We start from the raw sequence: 24027 nt of genomic DNA on the forward strand, positions 1-24027 counted from the left end.
CTGAGGCCCAGCGGTGTGCCTGCCTCAGTTCCCCCACTCTGCCATAGCTCCTCACTCGTACAGGGATGTCCTCAGGGCAGAGGAGTCGGAAGACCAGACCCCCCAGACCCTGGGGATCACGTTCGAGCACACCCAAGAGAAGCTGTTTACAGGCACTTCTCATTGATCCCTTCCAATGACCTAGCCCCTTTCCTGGTCCCCCCTTCACCCCAGAAAAAATGAGGGACTCAAACAAGAGAGAAGCTGAGTTTATTACAATGACTGAGGTCTTGCCACCTGAGAGTTCCCAGAGTCTTCCCCGTCAGGACACAGAGGAAGGAGGGTCCTTCTTGTAAGCAATGTGCCCTCAGCTCAAGGCTCTTCGGTAGATTCTAGCCCAAGAACAGGTTACAAAACCCCACCCTCCCGGGCCTTCCCTCCTCCCCCAACTGGAGAGGACAGGTAACCAGGTGAGGAACCCTAGATCAGTATGAACCTGAGGCCTCAACTGCCTGCCTTACCACGGCCCAGCTGGTAAGGTTTGGGGAGAGGAGCTGAGCTGACTTCAGCCAAACTGGAGGTCCTACGATGGGGCTGAAGCTGGGGCATCATGGTTTGCAGGCCCCAGGCAGGCTGGAGTTCAGACAGAAGAAGCTTCAACCCCCTTTCCACACCCCGGGAGGTCCTCAGCCTTGCTTGCCACGCTATAATAGTAGGCCCGCATGCGCTGCTCCACAGCTTGGAAGTCTGGACGGTCCTCCCACCTGTGGGAGGTTGGGTAGATCCAAGCCACTGACCATATTCCCACAACCCAACTTCACCTGGAGGGTAGACATGCATGGGGCTTAGAAAATCAATGAGGTTGTCAGGGTGGTGGAGTTTGGGGGTAATGGAGAAGTTTCGTGGGTGTGAGAGGACTAGAATTCAGGTGTTGCCATACCACATAATAGAAGAGCTGCCAACATACAGAATGTTGGAGGAACCACCTGTTGTGTGTTAACAGATGAAGACTTGGGGAACTGAATTCATTAGGAGTTGGGGTAACAACTATCAACCCAGAGGATCTGGGATACTGTACATATGCTGAGACCCAGTGTATTTGAGTACTGGGTGCAGGCTTATACAGATGGAAGTATGCTGCTCCTAATCTAGCAGAACACTGGAACATTGACAGTGGGTTCAGCTTATGGAAAGTTGGGCCTATTAAAGATGCTAGCCTCTTTCAGTATTGGGGTGTTGGTGTACTATTTCCCAATGGGGGCCAGGTTAACATATGTTGAATGGACTGATCATTTATTATTTATCATAAATAGGGTATCTATTTACCGGGTGGCTTGGGTGTTTGGATGTCAATGTCAGAGGTGTTGGCCAGTGGAATAATGGATGTTGGGGTAGGAAAGGTATCAAATGTTAGAATACCCATGCATTGCATGGCCCAATGTAGGCTAATAGCTTTTTTTGGGGTGCATGTTGCCTATTGTCTGATGGGAAGTTGAAATATTGATAATTTCAGGAGTTGGGGTGTTCAAGTATTGAGTTTGAACACCAGACAGGGGTGAAGGTTTTGAATATATTGAGTTTTTGGATGCTATAGTGTTGGCCTGTGAGGGTAAATAGGTGTTGGATGGTGGGGGATTGAGGAATTAGACTGGAGTATTATCCCATGCCCTGACCATTGGTACCATATTTTGGTTAACAGAGTACTGACTTGTTTGGGTATTGTAGGATCAGTGTGTTGAGTGTTGGCTGGTAGGGGACTGAGGTTTTAGATGCTGGAGCAGTAGGTGTCTACAGGTAGGGTGTTATGATGTTGGCCCAGGGTCAGTGTGTTGAGGCATTGAGCATGGGTGCAGAAAGTAAAGGTACCGAGTGTTGGAAAGGCTGTGAACTGGGTGAGTCTTGGGTGGGATGAGTTTTGTACTCTTGGGCACCACAAGCTCTAGCCCTAGGCCCAGGTGTCAGTTCAGCCAGGTACCCTTCCCTCCCACTGGCACTTACTTGTAGATCCAACAGTCCTTCATGAGTGTGTACATTTCAGGTGGACACTCTAGGGGGCACTCCATCCTCTTGCCCTGCTCAATGAAGGCTATGACCTCAGGGCCCTTCATCTTCTGCTCAAACCAGAACCAAGTGCAATGTGAGTACTAGGGTCACCTCACCCTTATCGCCCCCACTTCCCACACAGCTGCCCGCCCACCCACCTCTGCCCCTGCCTGCCTTGTAGGGCTTCTGGCCATAGGAGAAGGCCTCCCACATGGTGACCCCGTAGCTCCAGACATCACTGCGGCTGGAGAACTTGCGGAAGTTGAAGCACTCGGGCGCATACCACTTGAGTGGCCACTTCCCCGCTGAGCGGGCCTGAGAATGGAGAGATGCTGCCAGGGCAGGGCTTGGGGACCCTCCACCCACCAACCTCATCCACCTGGGCACCAAAGGGGTGGGGACTCACAGTGTAATAGCTGTCGTCGGCACCCAGTGCCTTGGAGAGACCAAAGTCACTGATCTTGGCGTAGTGCCGGTTGACTAGCAGGACATTGCGGGCCGCCAGGTCACGGTGCACAAAGTTTTTCTCCTCCAGGTACTTCATCCCCATGGACACCTGGTGCAGCAGCTCTGCCACATTGCTGATAGGGATCTCCTCCCTGGGGTGCAGGGGAAGGCAGGGTCACCTGGGAGGAGGCAGCCCAGGTTCCCCAGGGGGTAAAGCCCACTTCTCTGATGCAGCTGAGCCTGTGTTCAGCAGGTGCTTGTTGGGCATCTGCTGTGTGCCAGGCACAGGGCTGGGGATATGGCGGGAGGTGAACAAAAAGGCAAAACCCTCTGTCCTCATCTAGTCTTGAGGCTTTTCATCTAGTCTTTGAGGCTCCCACATACTGTTACCAAACTTACACATTTACCTGAGCCTCTATATATCTTCAGAGGGGGCTAATAGGCATCTCAAAATTAGTAAAGACAAAGTTCCTGATTGTTCACACACATGCACACACAACTGGCTCTCCCCACTGTCCCCTTTCTTCTCCAGCAGCTACATCCTTTCATTTACTTAGGCCAGAAGCACTAGCCTTGCCGTCAGCAACTCTTTCTCACACTCAGCTTCCAACCTGAGTTGGAAGCACTCAGCACAGGCAACTCTGCCTTCGGAATCCCTCCAGAATCCTCCTACTACTTCCCACCTCATCTTCTGCCACCATGATCCAGCCCTCATCATCATTAGCCTGGACCAAAACAGTCACCCTGCCCTCGCCCCCGTGGTCTGTCCTCCTCACACAGGAGTCAAGTCCTGCCACTTCTCCACTCAGAGCCTCCTAGGGCTCCCACCTCACTTCGGGTAAAAGTCCAAGGTCTCCCCAGGGCCCATAAGGCCCTGCACGATCTGCCCTCCCACCTTCCTACCCACATCAGCCCTTTCTCCCTCTCTCCTCTTCATGTGCTCTGTTGCAGGCACGGAGCCTTCCTCACAGTTCCTCCACTACCCTGGGCAAAGACAGCCTCAGGGCTTTTGTACTGGCTGTGCCCTCTGCCTGGACCGCTCTTCCTCCACAGCTCCACTTTAGTTTACAAACCTCACCTTCTCACTTTTCATCTCCCACCCTGACACTTCCAGTCCTCTTTTTTATAGTAAATATTTTCCAACATACTCTATGTTGTATTATAATTATTCATGAAAACCTCTCTTCCCCAACCAGGATACAGGACAGAGATCTTTGTCTCTTTTGTTCAAAGATGAATCCCTGGGGCTGGTAATAGTCCCTCTTTCAGAGAAATTGCCCAGTAAACACTTGTGGAATAACTGAATGCATAAGCCAGGGTATACCACAAATGCACATGCACCAGTGAGAATGTGAGTGGATGGGCACATGTCTCAGTGAGTGTCAAAGATCATGTCTGTGACGGTGAGAGTTTGAAGCATAAGGACATCTGTGCTGTTAACAGCTCTGCTTTGTGGGTGTGAGTGTGGATGTCAGAGTGTGCAGGGGTGGCAGGAGTCATGCGGAAATGAGTGTGCTCCTGGGTGGGGCACATTCATAAGTGAATGGATGAACCTGCTAGGCCCACAAGTTCCAAACACCCAGCCCACCCTGGGGCTCACTTCTTCCCAAGCAGGAACTTGTGCAGGGGCCCACCGCCCGCCATCTCCATGACGAGCATGAGGGCCTCGGCCTGGCAGACACCGATGAGCCGCACAATGTAGGGGTTGTCCAGCTGGTGCATGATCTGTGCCTCACGCATCATCTCATCCTTGTCTGTCTTCTCCGTGCTATGCTTCAGCACCTTGATGGCCACATCAATCTGCTTCCTGCCAGGGTGGGCACCAGAGTCAGCAGGGGCCTTCTCAGCCCCTCATGTCCACCCAGCCTGCCTCTCCTCTCTCCAGACATATGTGGTGGATACTGTGGTTTGTCACCTGGCTCTCCCGTCAGGGCCCAGGCACACACTTCCTTAGCTGCCAGGAGCTTTGGCTAGAACAGCTTATGGCCAACGCCCTCACCAAGGACCGCCCCTACTGAAACAACTTCAGAGTTACCCTCCCCAGAGGCGTCCTGTATCCAGTGAGCAGTCAACCTAAGGGGACAAGGGGGACCCTCTGCAGCTCTCCTGGGATGGGTGAGGCCTCTGTTGCAACCACAGCTAGCCCACTTCTCCCTGCCTCAGGCCTGCCTCTCCCACACTCTCCAGTGCTGTCCCTGAGCCTCCCAGGTCACCCCCTAGCGTGTAGTCTCTCCTGGCCCAGGGTGTGTGTCCCATCCTGGATATCACATCCTGGCTCCAACCTCCAAGGTGTGGTGAGTCCACTCCCCTCCTCTGCACCCCCCCAACAGGAGTTCCCCAATCTATGGCAGAGGTGGCCATACTTGCGCATGCGGTAGACGCCCTGGCGTACTGAGCCAAAGTTGCCACAGCCGAGTTCTATGTCAGCCATGAGGAGGTTCTCACGCTTCAGGAAGAGCTTCTTGTCCTTGAGCTCCTCAGGATCGCTGTAGGGGCTCTCATACACACTCGTGTCCATGGGCATTGACTGTGCTTTCTCTGAGGATGCTAGGCGTGCTGGGCACATACACACAGCCATGCACTCCCAAGTCAGGATGAGGGAGTGGGATGAGGCAGGGGAACGAGGAAGTCATGGCAGCCTTGGCACCCACAGAGCATACACCCCAGACAGTGGCGCACCATCCAGAGTATGCCCAGGCACATGGGTATGTGTATGTGTTCATGTACACATGTGCACTCGTGTGTGTTCCTGGTCTCATCTGTGGGTGAGCTGGGAAGAAATGTTCAAGTGGATCCCAAAGGCACGTGCATCTCTGTGCAACAGGTGACCACGTGTGCTTCTGTGTGTTCACACATATGCACCCACATATACATTCACCCACGTCTCTGTGTATGATGGGGTCCAAAGGCGTGTCTGCATGAGTAGTAACTGTTAGTGTGCCAGCTGGAGGATGCATATCTTGTCCTTGAGTGTATTCACTGACATGTCAATGCCTGCCCGCGTCTGTGGATACACCACATAGCCATGTTGACAAGCACTCCAAGATGAGCCTCCATGTGCACATGCAACCATGTGTGTTCTCTGCGCACATAGGGACCTCCTTGCATCTACACATCAAACACATTAGCATCTGCAGCAGGGCATCTCAGGAACTTGGGCTCAAATCCCACCCCCACTACTGCCTAACTGCAGGACCTTATTAAGCTAGTCACCCTCCTTTCTCATCTTAAAGATAAGAAGAATTGCCATAACTGCCTTATATGGCATGTCAGAAACATTCCATAAGCACAGTCACACGAGCATGAAGTGTGACTGGCACGTAGTAGATGCTGAACAAATGTGTGTTTGTAGCCCAGGTGACCCAGGCATGGCCAGATGTATGCCCCTGCATGTCCACATGTACCCCATGTACATGCACACAGGCAGGCATGCTGGATGCGCACCCATGCGGATGTATACAGGCACAGGGTTTGCACAGAGCAAATCAAGCCAATTGCCACAAGTCAGGCCTGACCCATATTCCTCCCCTGCCACACCCCAGGGCCAAGCCAGGGACCTTGATCTAGCCTGGCATGAACCCCACACGCACACCTCTACCTCTGTCAGCTTACCTGGTTCAGGGGTGTATCCATCTGAGTTGAGGGTGTCAATCCGCCTGTGAGCCTGAAGATCATGAGGTCAGCAAGGTCAGCAGGGTTCGAGCTGAGGGCACTGGGCCCTTAGACCCATATTCTTAGAGGACTCACAGGGACAGCACTGGGGGGACCTTCTGTTCCACGGCAATCCTACTCTCCATCCCAGCCTCACCCTGGGAAGAGGACCCACCACCCACCTGCCCAGCTCCATCCCTCAGGACCCAACCCTGAGATGCCAGCTAACTCACTTGGGTGAACGTGGATGGGTGGGCTGGAAGTGTGGGAGCAGCAGCCTCTGGAGGAGCAGAAGGGACAGTGAGAGGGTGGGGCACAGGGTCTCTCACTCACCTCTCGTCCCTCACCACCCACTTACCTGAGCTGGCGTTGGTGTTGGGGCAAGCGTCCTTCAGGCAGTAGATGAGCCCATCTGCCTTTAGCTTCAGGTACTCTACCAGCTGCAGGGAGGCAGTGTCAGGGTCAAGGCTCCTCTCTTCCTCAGATCCCTAAGCAACGCCCCCATCAACAAGGTAGATGGGCAGCTTACCTGCCAGAGCGTGTCAAACTTGGTCCCCTCAGGAATACAGTATTTGCCTGCCTTGTCCTGGCTGATGAGGTAGTGGTACACTGTTTTCCCATAGATCAGGGACAGTGCATACGTGCCCTGCTCCTTCCGGGGCCTCAACCTGGCAAGGGGAAAGAGGGGATGTCACTCCTATAATCACCTGGGCCTCTCTGGTGGTGACCCCTGCTGGGCCCAGTTTCCATGCATACTCTTGCACACACACATACGACCATGGGCTCTGCCCCTGATGGTCTCATGGAGAAGTGGCAGGGACTAGGGGCGCCAAGGTCAGGCCCGACTTAACCTACAGACCGGCTGGTAACAGGCTGGTGGGGTGCAGTGGGGTGGAGGAGGAGAATGAGAAGAGGATGGCAGTGTCCACAGGGAGACACACTTGTCCAAGGGCCAACATGTGACCATCCACAGGGGAATCCTGGCCTTCCCACAGTGGACCTTCCCACATGTGACCTTCCCACAGTGGACCTTCCCACATGTGACCTTCCCACAGTGGACCTTCCCACATGTGACCATCCACAGGGGAATCCTGGCCTTCCATAGGGGACACTCAGCCACCCACAGGGGATACCTGACCATCCATTGGAAGGATATTTGGCCATCTGTGGTAGACACACAGCCACTCACAGAAGACACACAAATCTATGCAAGTAGACTTAAAATATTCTCTTGGGGAGAGAAAGCCATTTTGACATGAAAAACAACAGAAGTAACCACAACTCTAGCTCCTGGGGCACCTGTGCACAGATCAGAATAAGTCTCCTCATCATGACAACAGATCCACTAGTCACTGTAATAGACTGCCCTTCGACAGAATGAGACCCTTGATTGTCCTCTGCTGGAAATTTGCTAAAATAAATAAGCAAATCTTCCTTGCTTATGAATGAGAGTTGAACCCCTCAAAGATGGCGGTTTTGTGTGTAAGAACCTGTCTGCTCACACACAGCTCCACGTACATGAACCAGTCTAACCGCCCCCCAACATACACACACACACACACACACACACACACACACACACAACAACTTAGAGCTAGATGCTGGTACCCTCTCCTCCCACGGTGAAACCAATCAACATCTCCCACAAAACATTTGTTTGCAGTCACTGACACAAGGTTCTATTCCAAAATTAAGTGGAAATTTCCAATGGAGAATGGTCAGCAACTGGTCCTGGAGGTCTTGGGACTTGTAGAACAAGTTGTAGGCAGCTGACCAATAATCTTAGGAAGTGCACTGAGGTACGGAAGAGTTGGCTGGTGGCAGGCAGCAGGGAATAGGCAACAGGATGGCCTGCAGATGCTGTAAGCTCTCTGACAGGACTTGGGCCCTGCCCATGGATGTTCATTTATCAGACAAATGATTACTGAGTGTGAACCATGCGCCAGGTATTGTTCTAAGGGCAGGGATACAATGATACAAAAGAGATGTGAGCCCACCTCATAATCAATCCCTTCCTTAGACCAGAGGGATGGAAAATATCCTCTAAATTGCCACGGCAAAACCTGATAGTGGTACAGAGGAGCAGCAAGTTCCCCAGAGAACAAGGCAGTGAAGGATGATACAGTTCCCAGGCTAGCCCACAGCAGTCAGGGGTACATGAAGAGATAAGAAACCAGAGTACAGGGTGATAGGGGAGCACCAAAGGACGAAGAAGAGAGCCCACAACAAACTAAAAAGCAAATGCCCCACAGAAAAGAAAGCACTTCCATAAGTAGACTGGTGGACTAGCCTGGAAGTTATGGTCTCCAATTACTAATTCTCTTCTTCTGAGAAGTGAAAAAAATCTCCCCAGGTCAAAACCTTAAATTCTGAACTGGCAGCAGAAACTCAACACCTAGTGCTCACTGGCAAATGTGTATGGAATATTGAAAATACCACCACAATATCAGGCATTCCTTCCCATCAGTTGATGGAGTGTCATTCTGTAGCTCCTGAATCAGGACCTGACCACATGACTCGCTTTGGCCAATAAGACATTAGCAAACATGGCAGGAGGAGAGGCTTGGAAAGTGGTTGAGCACTGGGCCTGCTTGCCCTCTCCTGCTTTTCCTGGCAACCCTGCCACCACCATGGGAATGAGTCCAGATTAACCTGTTGGAGAAGCCACATGAAGGAAAACCAACGCATCCCAGCCTACCAACTACCAGACATGTCCGTGAGGCCATCCTATACCATCAGGCCCCAGTCAACACCCCACTGCATCTGACTACAGGCACATGAGTGAGCTCAAAAGAAATCAGCACAAGAATCACCCAGTTGAGCTAAGCCCAAGCTGCCAACCCACCGAATCAAGGGTGAAAAGTGATGTTGTTTTAAGATGTAACACCTTAGGATGGTTTATTATATAGCAAAGCCTAACTGATAATGCTCTCTTTGGAAAGAGATTCGCAAGTCCTTAAAAGAACAATGACCAATTCACACATAATAACCACATAGGCAGACATGGGTATGGTCACCATATATATTTCAGTGCCACAAATTCTACTTAATTTACCAAGAAAACAGTAGGTGGTAGCAGTACTTTGTCCTCACAGTTCAAACTTGAACTTAAGCTAGAAGTCCCAGCTAAGAAATTCAGGTGGATCTCCACTTAGGAATATATGGAACCTGATAATAGTGGTAAAGATAAGAGCTACCATTTACTGAGATCGTGGTTCTAAATTCTTCACACAGTTGTCACTTAATCTTTACAGCATTCCCCACATGGTAGGTTCTATTCTGCAGTTGAAGAAACTGAGGCATAGGAGCACATCTCCTGCATAGCTGGTTAACAGTAGGGTTGGATTCAGATCCATTTCTGACTCAGTTAATTGCTAATAGGAATGACAGCCAGCTCCATCACACGATTATCTGTGCTGCCCTGAGCAAGTCACTGATCCTCTGTCTCAGTCTCCTCATATGTAAAAAGAGACAACTGAATATATCATAAGTTCTTAACCTGAAAAGAGCTCCAAGAATAAGGATCAGGCTCAACTAAGATCTCCTGTAGCTGTACACAAAATCTCTGGGGTGAACATGTTTTGGGGTTCAGAAAGGGGTTCAGCTTCAGTAAGATTCCCAAAGGGGGTCTGTGATCCAGAAGAGGTTAGGAAACACTTAAAAATATACTCTTAAAGGCCCTTTGTGGGGGTCAGGTTTCTTTTCAAGTTGAATCAACTCATAACCATAAGCCCTGCGATTACACAGAAAGTTTTGGCAGGAAACAGCATGAAGTACAATCTCAACCACTTTTCAGCAGCTCTGAAGTGTGGTCAACAGCAAGCATGGCCCTGGTCTTAATTCCAGGCCCGAGTGGCATACATCTTTCCATCACACCCTATACTCTTATCTCAGAACTGGACCTGTCCTGGACTTGTAACAGGCATCAGGATCCACCAAGAGTGTTCCCTTCCCCCCGGGCCCATGCAACGTTCTATGCCTACAGCTTTGACCTTCAGCCCCCTAACTATCCCCATACTGAGAAAGCAGTTCTTGACTACAGGAACTGCAAGAAGAATCTACAACAGCCTCTGTCTAAAGCATGCCTTGCCTAATTTTCCAACAGTCTGGCTCAAAGTAGCTGCTTCTGGTCTCTTGACATCACCCAGCATGAGTCACCATCCCTAATAATGTCACTGCTCCAACTGCTTCTGAACTTCAGTGCCAGCTCAGTCTCTACACGGTACCCAAGCCCAGCTCCCTCAGCTTCCACCTCCCGTGGCCCATTCTGGCCCAACCTGCCTCTGTGGCTTCAAGCTTGACATCCAAGGCCTCCACAGCTGGTCTAACCCATTGGCCCTGGCTCTTCTGACACTCCTCTTACCTCAGTAGACCAATTAACTGTCATAAACTCTGCAGAAAGTCTGGAAATCTTTTTCTTGAGGCAGTGGAATCATTGTCAAACATTTTCCATGGAAGATTAAGATGCAAAAGAGGCCAAAGCTGAGGTACGATGGGGAGAGCCGCTGATAAGTAGCAGAATCTGATTTACTATCCAGACTATACTGTATTGATTCATCATGTTTGGTCTTCCTGCTCCACAATGACAGGGATTTATGTCTGTTTTGTTCATTGTCATGTCCTCAGTGCCTGAAACAGTGCTTGGCACATAGTAGGTGTTCGGTAAATATTTGTTGAATGGAGGAGAGGAAATGGAAGTAGGCAGAAGTTCAGCCACTTGCCCAGCGTCGGCAGCTGGTAAGTAGCAGAGTCTGGATTGTTCCCCAGGCAGTCCAGCTCTGGCATCCTAACCACTGCAGATCCCTTCCCATATTATGCCCCTTCCCACACTCAGAAACACACAACCCCCCTGTGTGTGTTAGCACAGGTGTACCCCTTCATGGTCCATCTGCACCCTGAGGTCTGCAGCACCCTCCAGTATTCCAGCCAACAAGCTCCAGCCTACCACCCCAAAGCCCCAAGCCTCAAGGCCCACATACAGGAACTTGCCGTCGGTCTGCGAGCCCGAATAGAGTTTGCGCTCTGCCTCCTCGCGTGTCAGGCTGCTGTGGTACCAGGGCATCCGCTCATGAGCTGTCGTGGCAATGAGCTTCTCCACCTGGGGAGCCTGGCTGATGATGGCCTGCTCCAGGGCCTCGCCCTAGAGAAGGGTAGATGACAAGACTTGTAACTGTCACCAAGAGTGCGACCACAGGAAGCCTCTTCCATCTCCTGGACTTTCTTTCTTTTTTTTTTTTATGATAGTCAGAGAGAGAGAGAGAGAGAGAGAGGCAGAGACACAAGCAGGCTCCATGCACCGGGAGCCCGACGTGGGACTCGATCCCAGGTCTCCAGGATCACGCCCTGGGCCAAAGGCAGGCACCAAACCGCTGCGCCACCCAGGGATCCCTCTCCTGGACTTTCTTAATTGTCTCTGTCCCGAGAGACCCTAGGGTGAGTCCTTCAGCCTGTTGAGGAGAGCGCCCCGCCCCCATCTCCCACCCAACCAGGGCCATGACAGGCGACCCCAAACTCATCTCCAGCTTGACAATCTGGCACTGGTTGTTCCGCAGGCAGCGCCCCCAGCGTCCTCAGGCTCCGCCCCCAGTCCAGACCTCCAGGTCTAGCACAGTCTAGCACCAAGGCATCGCTCAGGCCCCGCCCTCCGTAGCCTCCTCCTAGGTCCCGCTCCCACCCACCCCTCCAGCTTCCAGCTTCCAACTTCCAACTCTGGCGCGGTACTGCAAAGCACAAGCTGGTTTTGTTTTGTTTTTTAATATTTATTTATTCATGATAGACAGAGAGAGCGAGAGAGAAAGAGAGGCACAGGGAGAAGCAGGCTCCATATGCCGGGAGCGCACAGGGAGAAGCAGGCTCCATATGCCGGGAGCCCTACGCGGGACTCGATCCCGGGACTCCGGGATCGCGCCCTGGGCCAAAGGCAGGCGCCAAACCGCTGAGCTACCCAGGGATCCCCATCAAAGCACAAGCTGTTGAAGACAACGGCTCCCACACCTCGCCCCCCACGGCTCCGAGGCTCTCTAGGCTCCGGGACGAGCTCACAACCAGGCCGACCTCCCGGCCCCGCCCCGGGGTCCGCCCCCTCCCCGCCCCCAGGGCCCGCCCACCTCCCGGCCCCGCCCCCAGGAGCCGCCCGCCCCCAGGAGCCGCCCGCCCCCGCCCCCAGGGCCCGCCCACCTCCCCGCCCCGCCCCCGGGACCCGCCCGCCTCCCCGAGGCCCCCCGCCCCGCGTTCTCACCTCCAGCTTCCACGTCTGGCGCACGTAGTCGCGCACCATGGCGTCGCGCAGGCAGTCGAAGACCCCGGGCTGCGGCTCGAGCCCGGACGGCCGGTTGCACGGCTTGCGCAGGTTGCAGGGCAGCCCGTCGGGGTCGCGCGAGTAGAACTCGCAGAGCTCGGCGGGGCCGCAGTGCGCCTTGCCGCCGGCGATGGCGTAGGTGCCGTTGAGCTGGCGCTCGATGGGGAAGTGGTGGAAGCGCACGTTGTGCACGAGGGAGAGCACGTAGCCGCCCAGCGAGCGCAGGCACTGGCGCAGCAGGAAGAGCCCGTCGGCCATGCCCGCCAGCTTCAGGTGCTCCTCGGCCTCGGCGCGCGAGATGCTGCCGTAGAAGAAGGGCAGGTGCGCCGCGGGGTCCGGCATCGCCGCCGCCGCCCCTGCGCCTCGGCCGGAACCCTGCGCGTTCAGAGCGAGATGGAGGAGGGCAGGTCAGGGCTTCGGCCTGCCTTCGCGAACACCCTCCGTTGGGCCCAGAGAAGTGGGAGAGAGGCTGCCCTGAGGGGCATCCATGCCAACCGCGCAGAGCCTGCTTTGTGCCAGAACCCGCTTTGGAGGGGAGCCCCCAGCTTGCTGGGCTCAGTCCCCAACCCTCTTCTGACTCTTCAGAGACTGTGCTGAGCGCCCAAACATCCCCACTGGCCCCCCCACACCAGCACCCGGAGCCATTCATTCATTTCCCAAACACCTGTTGAATTATAGTGCTCCAGGCCAGGGCTGGAGATAACAGTGAATAAGACAGACTTGGTCCTGCCTTCCTGAAGACAGCAGTCTGGGATACATGAAACAACGAAAGAGGCAAAAATAATTACAAACTGAAGTGCGTCCTAAAGGACATAGAGTGATATTAAGAGAGAAAAGAAGGGGAGGTAAATTGAATTTAAATAAAATATTTTGGGGGGATCCCTGGGTGGCTCAGCACTTTAGTGCCTGCCTTCCTCCCAGGGCTCAGGATCGAGTCCCGCATCGGGCTCCCTGCACGGAGCCTGCTTCTCCCTCTGCCTGTGTCTCTGTGTGTGTGTGTGTCTCTCATGAATAAATAAAATCTTTTAAAAATAAATAAAATATTTTTTTAAAAGAGAGAGAAAAGAGGCCACTGTAGCTGGGATGGTCACCTTCTCTGAGGAGGTAGCATTTGAACTGAGATCTGAAGGATGAGGAGGAGCCAGCTTTTCAAAAATCATAGAAAAGAGCACATTGGGCAGAGAAAACAGCAAGTATAAAAGCTCTAAAGCTGGAACCAGCTTTGTTCTTCAAAAGAACAGTACTCTGTTAGCCTTCCCTTTTCCCTTTCCACTGAGTCCCCTCGGCCTTGGAAATTCCCCTTTGCCCTGCTGCATCTGCCTTCCTGGACAAATTTCTAGAAAGCATAAACTAATCTGAATATCCATCAAAAGAGAGCAGTTAACTACATAAGGATTTAATTCCAATGTGAACTTTTATACAGCCACTGGAAAGTATGCTCCTATGTGGGGAGAAGGGATTAAAAATGTTTAGATACATATCCAGTAAGGCAGATATTTAGATACATATCTAGTAAAATTATCTTTTTAACTTTCTGGGGTTAAAGTATTAATGACTGATATTTTGATAAGCACTGGGTTATACAGGTGTCAGAATTTCTCAAATAATGTGCTGAAATTTGTTCATTTCATTGTATTTGAACCCCTCAGTTTTGTTAAGATTTTATTTATTCATGAGAGATACAGAGAGAGACAGAGACATAGAGAGAAGCAGGCTATCTGTGGGGAGCCTGATGCGGGACTGGATCCCCAGACCCGGGATCATGCCCTGAGCCAAAGGCAAATGCTCAACTACTTGAGCCATCCTGGTGTCCCTGAACCCCTCACATTTATTTTTTTTTAAGATTTTTATTTATTCATGAGAGACACACAAAGAGAGAGGCAGAGAGACACGGGCAGAGGGAGAAGCAGGCTCCATACAGGGAGCCCGACGTGGGACTCCATCCTGGATCTCCAGGATCACACCCTGGGCTGAAGGCAGCGTTAAACCACTGAGCCACCAGGGCTGCCCTGAACCCGTCACAATTAAAAAAAAAAAAAAAAAAAAAAAAGACCATAAAATGGTTAATGATATGTATGCAGAAATATTAGGTCCAATGGCTACTGATGACTGATTTAATGTGAAAAGCATCCAAAAAAATAACATAAACTGATGGATGGGGCAGATAGGTACACAGACACAGTCAAGTCTTATTATTCAGAGAAGTTCTGTAGAGTTATTGCAAACACTGAATTAGCAAATATTAAATGCTTGCTCCTAGAAGAAATGCAGTGATAGGTTCCATCAAGTCTCTGATCACAACATTTTCATCAACCAATCAGTACATAACCCTGTTTCTGCTAACGACACTATTTGACATATATTGTTGATTCATTAACATTGAATGCTCACCCAACAGCACCACAACTTTAAGATTATCTAACATACTTTTCACATAAGGCACATCACAGCCCTCTTGCACTTAGGAATGCAAGACAGCACTTGATCAGTATGCTGCTGTTTAAACAATGTAATCACCAACAAAAAGCACAAAATCATGGCACCAAATAGAGGACACATGTTTACAATATGAAAATTAAAGCAAAAAAGGTAGAGGAGTGTCACCTGTCAGTTGACTCAAATTTCTTGCTTCTCTGCTTAATGTTTGTTTGTTTGTTTTTTAAGATTTTATTTATTTGTTTATGAGAGATACAGAGAGAGAGAGGCAGAGACACAGGCAGAGGGAGAAGCAGGCTACATGCAGGGAGCCTGACATGGGACTCAATCCTGGGTCTCTAGGATGAGGCCCTGGGCTGAAGGCAGCACTAAACCACTGAGCCACCCGGGCCGCCCATCTCCTTAATGTTCTTGAATGACTATGAAAGGGCCTCAAGTATTAGTTTGGGAGTTACAAGTAAGTTTTAGCAAGTAGGCTAAATACAGAATCTGCTAATAATAGGATCAACTCTATGTGATCCTAATATTCACCCAGTAAATATAACAATTGTAGAACATAGGAGTGTTAATGGGAAATCTTCCCATTTTGCTGTATTTTTGTGAGTTTTTATATAATATTGAAAAAAATGTATCTCCCCATAACAATTTCTAGGCATTTCTCTAAGATGGGCCCCACAAGACCACCCAGGCATAGGTTATGTTCAGGGGAGGATCCTTGGGTGCCTTCCTTACCTAAGCAAATGTAAGCAGGGGTGCCAAGGTTTTTGTGGATTGAGAAAGGCTGCCTTTCCCCCTGGGCATCCAGGAACAGACAAGGATGGGCTGAGAGGAAGATACTGGAGTGAAAATCAGGCGAGGTTTGGGTTGGGGTAACCAGAGGAGGAGCCAGGATCTGCATTCTAACCTGATAGCTCCTGACATTGGTGTTGGGAAGGCAGGCTTAAGGGGGTTCCTGGGTGTCCCAACAGTTACAGGCAGGTGAGTAATCACAGACTGCATTTGTGTCCCCACTTGGAGACATAGGTCACCATTCCATCAGAGTGTTTAAGAGTCAAAAAGAGTTCCTAGGTATTTACCCTAGAGAAATGGAAACTTGTATTCACACAAAAACCTACACAGGAAATGTTTATAGCAGTTCTATTCACAGCTGCCAAATTCTGGAAACAAATGTATCTCAACCAATGAACAAATAAACTGTAGTATATCCCTGCCATGGGATACTACACAGCAATAAAATAAAAGGAAATGCTAATACCCACACCACATGGATGAATCTCAAAGGCATCATGCTGAGTGCAAGAAGCCAAATCCAAAAGACTACAAACTACAGAATTCCATTCAAAGCTTTATCAGTGGAGCACCAGTGGTTGCCAGAGGCTGGGGGTCAAGGGGAAAGACTGACTAGAAAGGACATGAGGGTATTTGGGAAAATAGTCAATATTTTGATTGAGATGGTAGTTTCTCAATCTATATGCATTTGTCAAATCTCACAGAAGTTTTCACTAAAATGGGTGAGTTTTACTGTATGTAAATTATACCATAATTTTTTTTAACTAAAGGAACTGGAAAGTATAGACAAACCAGAGACTAAAAATAATAACTGACATAGGAAATGTGTTGTTTACACTCCTGCTCTACTTCTTGGTTCCCACCCCCTCACCCAGCCTCACAGTCTGCCCTCCACCCCCATCAGGATGCTCTCCAGGTTAGAGAGGAAGCACTGATATCACCGGCTAGTGGACACCAGGCACGCACTTAATGCCTCCTCAATGCTGGGTCCCCTGAGTGATGGACATCATGATCCCTCCTTCCTGCTTGAGCCTCTTGGCTCTCCCTGGTCCTTCACAGGCCCCCTGACGTGCCTCCTCACTCTCTGACAGTTCCTACTCTCTCTCCTTCCCCAGCCCTGGTCCCCGTACTTAGGCCATTCTGTCTGGGGCTATAAACATACCACCATGCCCACCTATCTAGTCCACATCTCTCTCCTTTGAGATCACCTCCTTTGATCACCATCTGCTGTGTGTCTATTAATAAAACCTGAGATCCAGATCTAACTCATATGTGTGGTTTGACTAAACCCCACAGTTTGTTTCCCATAAGCTGAGCTCCAGGGTCTGCAACGGTTCTCGACAATTTTTCCCCATGGCTTCCCTTGCTCAAGAACTTACTGTGGCTCCCTCCTGCCCACTTTATTTAATCTAACTAAACTCTCCGATCCTCCCTCTGTTCCAGCTGTGCTGTGCTGTTAGCCTTCTTTCAAATTTACTTCCATACTTTTATCCACGCAGTGCCCTCTACTGAGTACACCCTCCCCACTTCTCTCCATCTTCCCAAATCCAGCCACCCCTGCCTCACAGATTCACATAGCTACTCCCTATACCCAGGGCCAGGCAGCAAGGTGGGGGCTTGCCCTGGGGTTGTGAGGAGGTGGGGGTAGTGAAGCTAGTCTCTGGGGCAGGAAGCTGTGGCAGGAAATTGTCAGCAACACAGTTTGAGAAGCTCCTCCCCGCAATGGCCACAGGTGCAACCTGGGTAGCCAGAGACAGGTTAGTGCAGCAGGGGGTGGGGAGAGACTGGCCCTTGGGGCCCAGTCCAGGGCCATAAGCCAAGATTGGCCACCTCAGACCAAAGGCCAAGGTAGCCCAGAGGCAGGAGCATTCCCTGTGCACCCTTAGCTTTATCACAACCTCCCTGTCTCACTGCCAATAACGACAACAGTAATAATAACATGACATTGCACGGATGATGGATCCAGGGGTTAGCCAGCCCTGTGTCTGCTTTTGCCTTCCTGTCTGTGCCTTTCTCGGCTGTCCTCACTAGTAAAACAGGGGGATGAGAGCCGGAGTGACCAACTTTCCCGTGCCCAGAGATACTAGGGAAGCCAGAGGAAGTAGACAGGAGGAAGCAGGAGATGTAAAGCCAGGGGGACAAGAGGCTGGAACATGTGTCTATGCAGCTCTGCTGCAGGCCAGGCCAGCACGCACCCTTTGCTTTCAGAGGAGCTGGCCTAGTCTGCAGGCTCTTGGTGGGACCCTTGACATGGATAGGTAGATCACATATTTCTTTTTTTTTTTTTTTAAAGATTTATTTATTTATGATAGACATAGAGAGAGAGACAGAGAGGCGCAGAGACACAGGAGGAAGGAGAAGCAGGCTCCACGCCGGGAGCCCGATGTGGGACTCGATCCCGGGACTCCAGGATCACGCCCTGGGCCAAAGGCAGGCGCCAAACCGCTGAGCCACCCAGGGATCCCAGATCACATATTTCTGTCCCAGTTATGTTCCTACAGACTTCATGGCTTTCCCAGGAGGCAAGCTCACTATGAGCCTCCCCCATCCCCTGCCTGGACTGACCCCATCCAGCCTCATCCAGCCACCTCATGAGCTGTGAGTTCAGAGAATTTGGCCATCTCAGAGTTTGCAGCCCCACTGAGAGATAAAGGAACATCAGCCTTGTTTTCACAGCTCAGACCCTGGGAGGAGAAGAAGGAAACCTGTGGTCCTTGCTCAGAAGGATCTACCTGGAATTCCATCATTAAAGCAGCCTCCTTGGGCAAAAGCAGAGTTCAGTCTATTCTAGAGAGACCTGATATGCGAAACATACTTCAAAGGAAACAAAGCTCAAGTGGTCAAACACATTTTCAAAAGCTGTGGAAAGCATTTTAGCATATTAAAGGCTCTGAGAGGCACTTGGGTGGCTCAGTTCCTTAAGCAATGACCCTTGATTTCAGCTCGGGTCCTGATCTCAGGGTTGTGAGATGGAGCCCTGCCTGGGGCTCTGTGCTCAGTGGGGAGTCTGCTTGAGATTCTTTCTCTCCCTTTCCTCTGCCCCTCACTCACCACCCCACCTTTCTAAAATAAATAAATAAGCCAAATAAATAAAGGTAAATAAATAAATAAATAAATAAATAAATAAATAAATAAATAAAGGCGTGGGGCACCTGGGTGGCTCAATCGGCTAAGCATCTGCCTTCAGCTCAGGTCGTGATCTCAGGGTCCTGAGATTGATGGTGTCAGGCTCCCTGCTCATCAGGGAGTCTGCTTCTCCCTCTCCCTCCCCCCTTTCCACTGACTCATGCTCTCTTTCTCTCACTCAAATAAAAATCTTTAAAAAAATAAAAAATAAAGGCTCTGAGAAGACCTGCATGGAAGGACTGTTTTAGCTTTGTTTTATCCCCACTCCCATGTGGCAGAGCCTTGAGGGTCTTCTATGCCACAGAACATACTCTGAACATCAAAAGCCCCAATTAGATATCCATTGTGAGAGCCCGGGAAGGGGGGGAGGAGACTGAGGCAGTAAGGCTGCAGAGGGAATGAGCCTATCCAACTGGACTTGGTGGGAGCTGGTGGGAGCTGCACTGAGCAGGCCTGGAGGCTCTATATGCTACCCTCAGCCAGATGCCAGAAGTGACCCCACCAAAGGCACTGCTGGAATGGGGGCCCAGTCCCTCTCTGCCCATCCCTTTTCTCACTGACTCCCAGTCTTCTGCCTGAGACCCTAAGTCCCCCCTAAAGCCACAATTCCTGCTCTTCAGTCCGCAATCATGGGGCCCCCTCTGCCCACCAGTAGGAGCAACACAGGTAATTTCAGCCAATAGAATGCCACCTTGGTTTTATTCTAAGTCACAAATGACAGAAGTTGGCATTGTGCCATGGGTGGCAATATGCTCCTTCATATCTTTTTCCTGACACCAGGGGATCAGATTTCAACCATGGAATCAGGGGTCTACTGTATAGTGGTGGCATGGTACTGAGCAGTGACTTAAGCTCACCAGACCCCACCTAGAAAATGATGCAAGCAAAGGTGCTTGACACCAGTAGATTGTAGGGATTCCATGGGATAAGGCTCACTGAGCACCAAGCACAGCACCTGGACCACCATTGTGTTGTCATGTCCTTCTCTTCTCTCAGCCATCCAGGACTCCTACCTCACTCAGGGGTAAAGCCCATGTCCTCACAGTGGCTCCCAAGCCCTTATGCAATCTGCCCAATCACCTCTTTATTCTCATTCATGCCCCACCAGCCACATGGGCCTCCTTATATCACTTGTTCAGTTCACCTGATGAAATCAGGCATGGTCCAACCTCAGGGCCTTTGCACTGCCTGTTCTCTCTGCCTGGACACTCTTCCCTCAAAATCCCTCACTTTATTCAAGCCTCTGCCTAAATATCACCACCTCGTCCAAGAGTTCTTCTCTGATCTCCCTCTCTAAAATCATCTCCCCTCTCTCTCTATCCCTGACCCAGCTTTATTACTCTTCACCACCAAAAATGGGATTTATCTACCAACTTGTTGACATAGGACCTGTGACCCCTGCTAGAATGTAAGCACTGTGAGAGGGAAATTCTGTTTTGTTCCCCTACCCCTACCAGCAAGGCACATAGTAGGTGCCCACCCCCTTCTCCTGCCAATATGCTTTAGGTCCCCTCTGTTGTCCCCTCCTCCTAGAAGCATTCCATGATTCCTACTCCACCTTCCCCAAGCTGAGTCAGGCACTTCCTCTCTTGTCCCAGGGCCCATCCTCCAATATCACAGCCCTGATAGCCATTTATGACCACTGTGACCAGGCTGAGGTCCCTGAGGCAGAGCCTACAGCTGTCTTGTTTTCTTCTGGAGCCCCTGTTTCTTCCAAATACGTGCACATAAGACAGACAACCACAACAGCCTCTGTGCCAGGGACTTTACTATGAGCATTATCCACTTAATCTAAACCTCACCTTGAGTCCCATTAAATGGGAACTGTTACCTCCATTCCTTAGCTAAAGCAACCGAAGCTCAAAGGGGTTAATGTCATGTTCAAAATCATGTGGCCTGCAAGTGGTAGTCAGGATTTGAATGCAGGTATCTGACCCAGCAAGCCTGCACTCACCACTCTGGTAAATGTCCTTTAGGAGACAGAATCCCAGGACGCCCAGGTGGCTCAGTGGTTGACTGTCAGCCTTCGGCTCAGGTCATGATCCCAAGGTTCTGGGATCGAGTCCCGCATCAGGTTCCCCACAGGGAGCCTATATCTCCCTCTGCCTGTGTCTCTGCCTCTCTCTGTGTGTCTCTCATGAATGAATAAATAAAATATTTTTTAAAATTTTTTTCAAAAGAAGGAGGTGGAATCTCGCTCTAAGTTGGATCCCGAGGGGCTCTTATCCCAGGCTGGCCCAGGCGTCACTGCATTTTGAGGTTCCTTCAACAGTCAGGGCCCACAGCTGGGTGTTCTGGGGTTGGGAATAGGTCCTCGCATCCAGCAGACTTGCTAAGTGTCAGCTGATCGACAACAATACCATGAGAGCAGTCCCCGCAGACCCCAAGCTCTACTGCCTTGGTTTTAAGGCCATGTGACCTCAACAAGGAGTTTTCCCTCTCTGGGTGTCAGGCAGTCTCTGTGACTGTAAAAGGGAGAAGAGGAGAGGCTTAGGGGGTGGGAAAGGTGGGATGATGAGTTGGGAAGACAGGGCCTGATAGAAATGTGGGGATAGCCGGGTGCTGTCCTGTGCATTGTGGGGTGATTAGCATCATTCCTGGCCTTTATCTACTAGATGCCAACACCCCCTGAGTCATGACCAAAAATGTCTCCACACATTATCAAATGTTGCTAGGGAGTCAAGGGGTGTTAAAATTGGCTCCAGTTAAGAACGACAGCCTTGACCCTATGCTTTGGTTGGGGGCAGGGTATGGTCGGCATGGAGAAGTCTGGCTACTGCAGCCCCCAGGAGAATCTCCAGAAGCTACAAAGTCCAGAGCCTGACCTCCCAGAGCTAGTAGTGACCATTAGAATTATAGCAACATGCTCAGATAGCACCTACTATGTGCCAGGCACTCTAGATATACAGTTGATCCCAGAACAACACGGGTTTGAACTGCTCAGGTCCAGTGACACACAGATTTTTTACAGTACAGGAAATGTCTTTTCTCTTAGGATTTTCTTCATGATATTTTATTTTGTCTAGATTACTTTATTGTAAGAATATAGTACACAACACTGTAACATACAAAATATGTATTAGACCGTTCATATTATCAGAAGGCTTCAGGTCAACAGTAGCCATTCGCAGTTAAGTTTGCAGGGGGAGTCAAGTTACATGCAGGTGTTCAAATGCATGGGGTTTGGGCACCCCTAACCCCTATGTTGTTCAAGGGTCAACCATATTCGTTTACCTAATCCTCACAAGAGCCCTGTGCATGAGTGAAGGATTTATGGATCCAGGACTGGACATACACAGAAGTGCAGTGACTTGCCTAAGGTTGCATAGCACACACCAAAGGTGGCAGGGCCAGGACTCAAATCTAGGAATCTAGGCTGTCTGGCTCCGGAGTGTACACTTAACCACCGTCCAGGCTACCTGTGTGCCCTGTATCCGTGCCAGGGCTGCATGCAGGAGACAGGAGGACAGACGTAAAAAGGGGAAAAAAGCACAGCCCTGGAAGAGAAGAGGCTTCAGAGGTGGCACCCAAACATTTTTTATCCCAGGCGTCCCTGGCTCTGATCCCTCAGCAAAGCTTTAGTAAGCACCCACCGTGTGCTCACCACCCTGTTGAGACGAGAGTAAGGAAGCCCATCTTGGGTCATTTCACCACAGGGGCCCTGTTTCTTTCTGCAGAGACTCTTTCCTGCTTGGGACATTTTTTGCAACCTCTCATCCAAGAGTCAAGAACCAGGCATCTGCAAGGTGCCAGTATTTGCATCTGCATTTAACAGATGCAGAAACTGAGGCTCAGAGAATCTAAGCAACTTGCCAAGGACACACAGCGGTTGAGCAGGATTCAAACTGTTTTCTCCTTCCCCTCTCTGGGTCCCCCTTTAACCGGAGCTCCCTTACAAGTGGCTCAAGCCTGTCCTGGGGCCCCTGCTAGGACTCATCTGCATTTTGTTGTTCAAGTTCAAGCCCTGACAAGCCACCTTCATGCTCACGGGGCTGGTGGGGGCAGGGGACAGAACACATATTTGCTTTCTCTGGAAGATTCTCTGCTTCCTGGACCCAAGGGTGTCACCCTGATGGGGCCCAGCAGGAGCGAGAACTGAGCAGGCATCTCTGCATCCCCTGGAAACTACCACTCAGCTGACACTCTGGCAGGGAATTTGCTTCCCTTAGGGTTGCTGCAAGCAGTGTCTGCTTCCTTTTCCAGCTGGACACCACCCATTCCCGATCCACAGCCCCTCCTGGCCCTTTTCAGGAGCCTCCTAACTCTGTCCTCCTCCACCAGACCCAGGCTAGCCATGGAAATGGCGGCGGCCAGGGGCCGTTCCACCTAGGATGACGTACCTGAGGATGTGCAGTTGATATCGAGGCAAATGGGCCACAGGTCTCTGGTCCCCAACGCCAACAAAAAGCTGGTTCTAGATGAAGAATTGGGACCCAAGAAATGAACTTGGGTGTCCGTGCAGTCCAAGCCCCCAGACTGAGGCCCTGCGGCTAACCACCTGCACACATGCTCAGGCAATGTGTAAGTAGGCCAGGCCCCATGGAGTCTTCACCCTCCACCCACTGCCCCAAGTTCCCCCAGGGTGTGGCTGTGGTGGCAGGACAGGGGCAGTGAGCCAGAGGGTGGCAACTTACCTGGGTATGCCAGCAGCCGTACAGAGGCCCAAGCCAGCAGGGACCCACGCCGGAAGGCCTGGTGTGCTCTTAGCAGCTGGTTTCTCTGAAACTCAACTGATTTCCTTGTTGTGAAGACAGGAAAGGGGGCTGCATCTGAAGTTTACGGCAAAGTCATGAAGTGCTGCGTTCAAGGAAAATGGAAAGTCACACGCTCCGGGGAGGGCAAAGGGCATTTCCGGGACCAAGCAGTGCCTGCCCCACACTCAGGAGTGGAGGCTAGCTACAGGCAGGGGTTATGCAAAGGGACCATTCAGACAACATCCCCAAACCCAAGGAGGAAGAGAGGGGCTACCTGTGCCAGAATGGGGGCAGGGAGCAGTGGCAGTGGGAGGCTGATCCCCAGGACTCAACGGAAAGACGACTGCCCTCTCTTCCCCCTCCCAGGGGGACATGGACCCAAGGCCTGCCAGGTTGAGAGAGCTAGAGAGAGGAGAAATTTGCTCAGTGCAGCCATAACTCTAAGGTTCAGAGCACCTCCTGTGTGCCAGGCACTGGGACAGCAATGACGACCTGTCCCAGCCCTGAAATGCATCACAGGGCTGAGTCAACAGGGAGATCAGGGCTGGGATGGTGGAAGCCTGA

At 51.0% G+C, this 24027-nt stretch overlaps 1 protein-coding gene across 8 annotated transcripts in view; it reads right to left on the reverse strand.

Moving 5' to 3' along the window:
- Positions 1–232: 232 nt before the first annotated feature.
- Positions 233–24027, reverse strand: part of ZAP70 (zeta chain of T cell receptor associated protein kinase 70) — a 31327-nt gene continuing 7532 nt past the window's right edge. For 4 of the 8 annotated variants that reach the window (XM_077915140.1, XM_077915136.1, XM_077915138.1 and 1 more), the window contains 14 exons: positions 23404–23566; positions 23110–23183; positions 12359–12793; positions 11100–11260; positions 6650–6788; positions 6479–6560; positions 6354–6400; positions 6082–6133; positions 4833–5025; positions 4070–4276; positions 2429–2621; positions 2181–2354; positions 1978–2090; positions 233–743 (listed from right to left, as the gene is read on the reverse strand). In XM_077915140.1, coding sequence (XP_077771266.1) covers positions 620–743; positions 1978–2090; positions 2181–2354; positions 2429–2621; positions 4070–4276; positions 4833–5025; positions 6082–6133; positions 6354–6400; positions 6479–6560; positions 6650–6788; positions 11100–11260; positions 12359–12760 — 1887 coding nt within the window. In that variant the 5' untranslated portion in view covers positions 12761–12793; positions 23110–23183; positions 23404–23566 and the 3' untranslated portion in view covers positions 233–619. Of the gene's footprint in view, positions 744–1977; positions 2091–2180; positions 2355–2428; positions 2622–4069; positions 4277–4832; positions 5026–6081; positions 6134–6353; positions 6401–6478; positions 6561–6649; positions 6789–11099; positions 11261–12358; positions 12794–23109; positions 23184–23403; positions 23567–23737; positions 23866–24027 lie in introns of all 8 variants that reach the window. The other 4 variants (XM_077915139.1, XM_077915141.1, XR_013389399.1 and 1 more) reach the window with 4 other exon arrangements.

The sequence above is a fragment of the Canis aureus genome, chromosome 11 (assembly GCF_053574225.1).
Source record: "Canis aureus isolate CA01 chromosome 11, VMU_Caureus_v.1.0, whole genome shotgun sequence".
Classification (NCBI taxonomy): domain Eukaryota; kingdom Metazoa; phylum Chordata; class Mammalia; order Carnivora; family Canidae; genus Canis; species Canis aureus.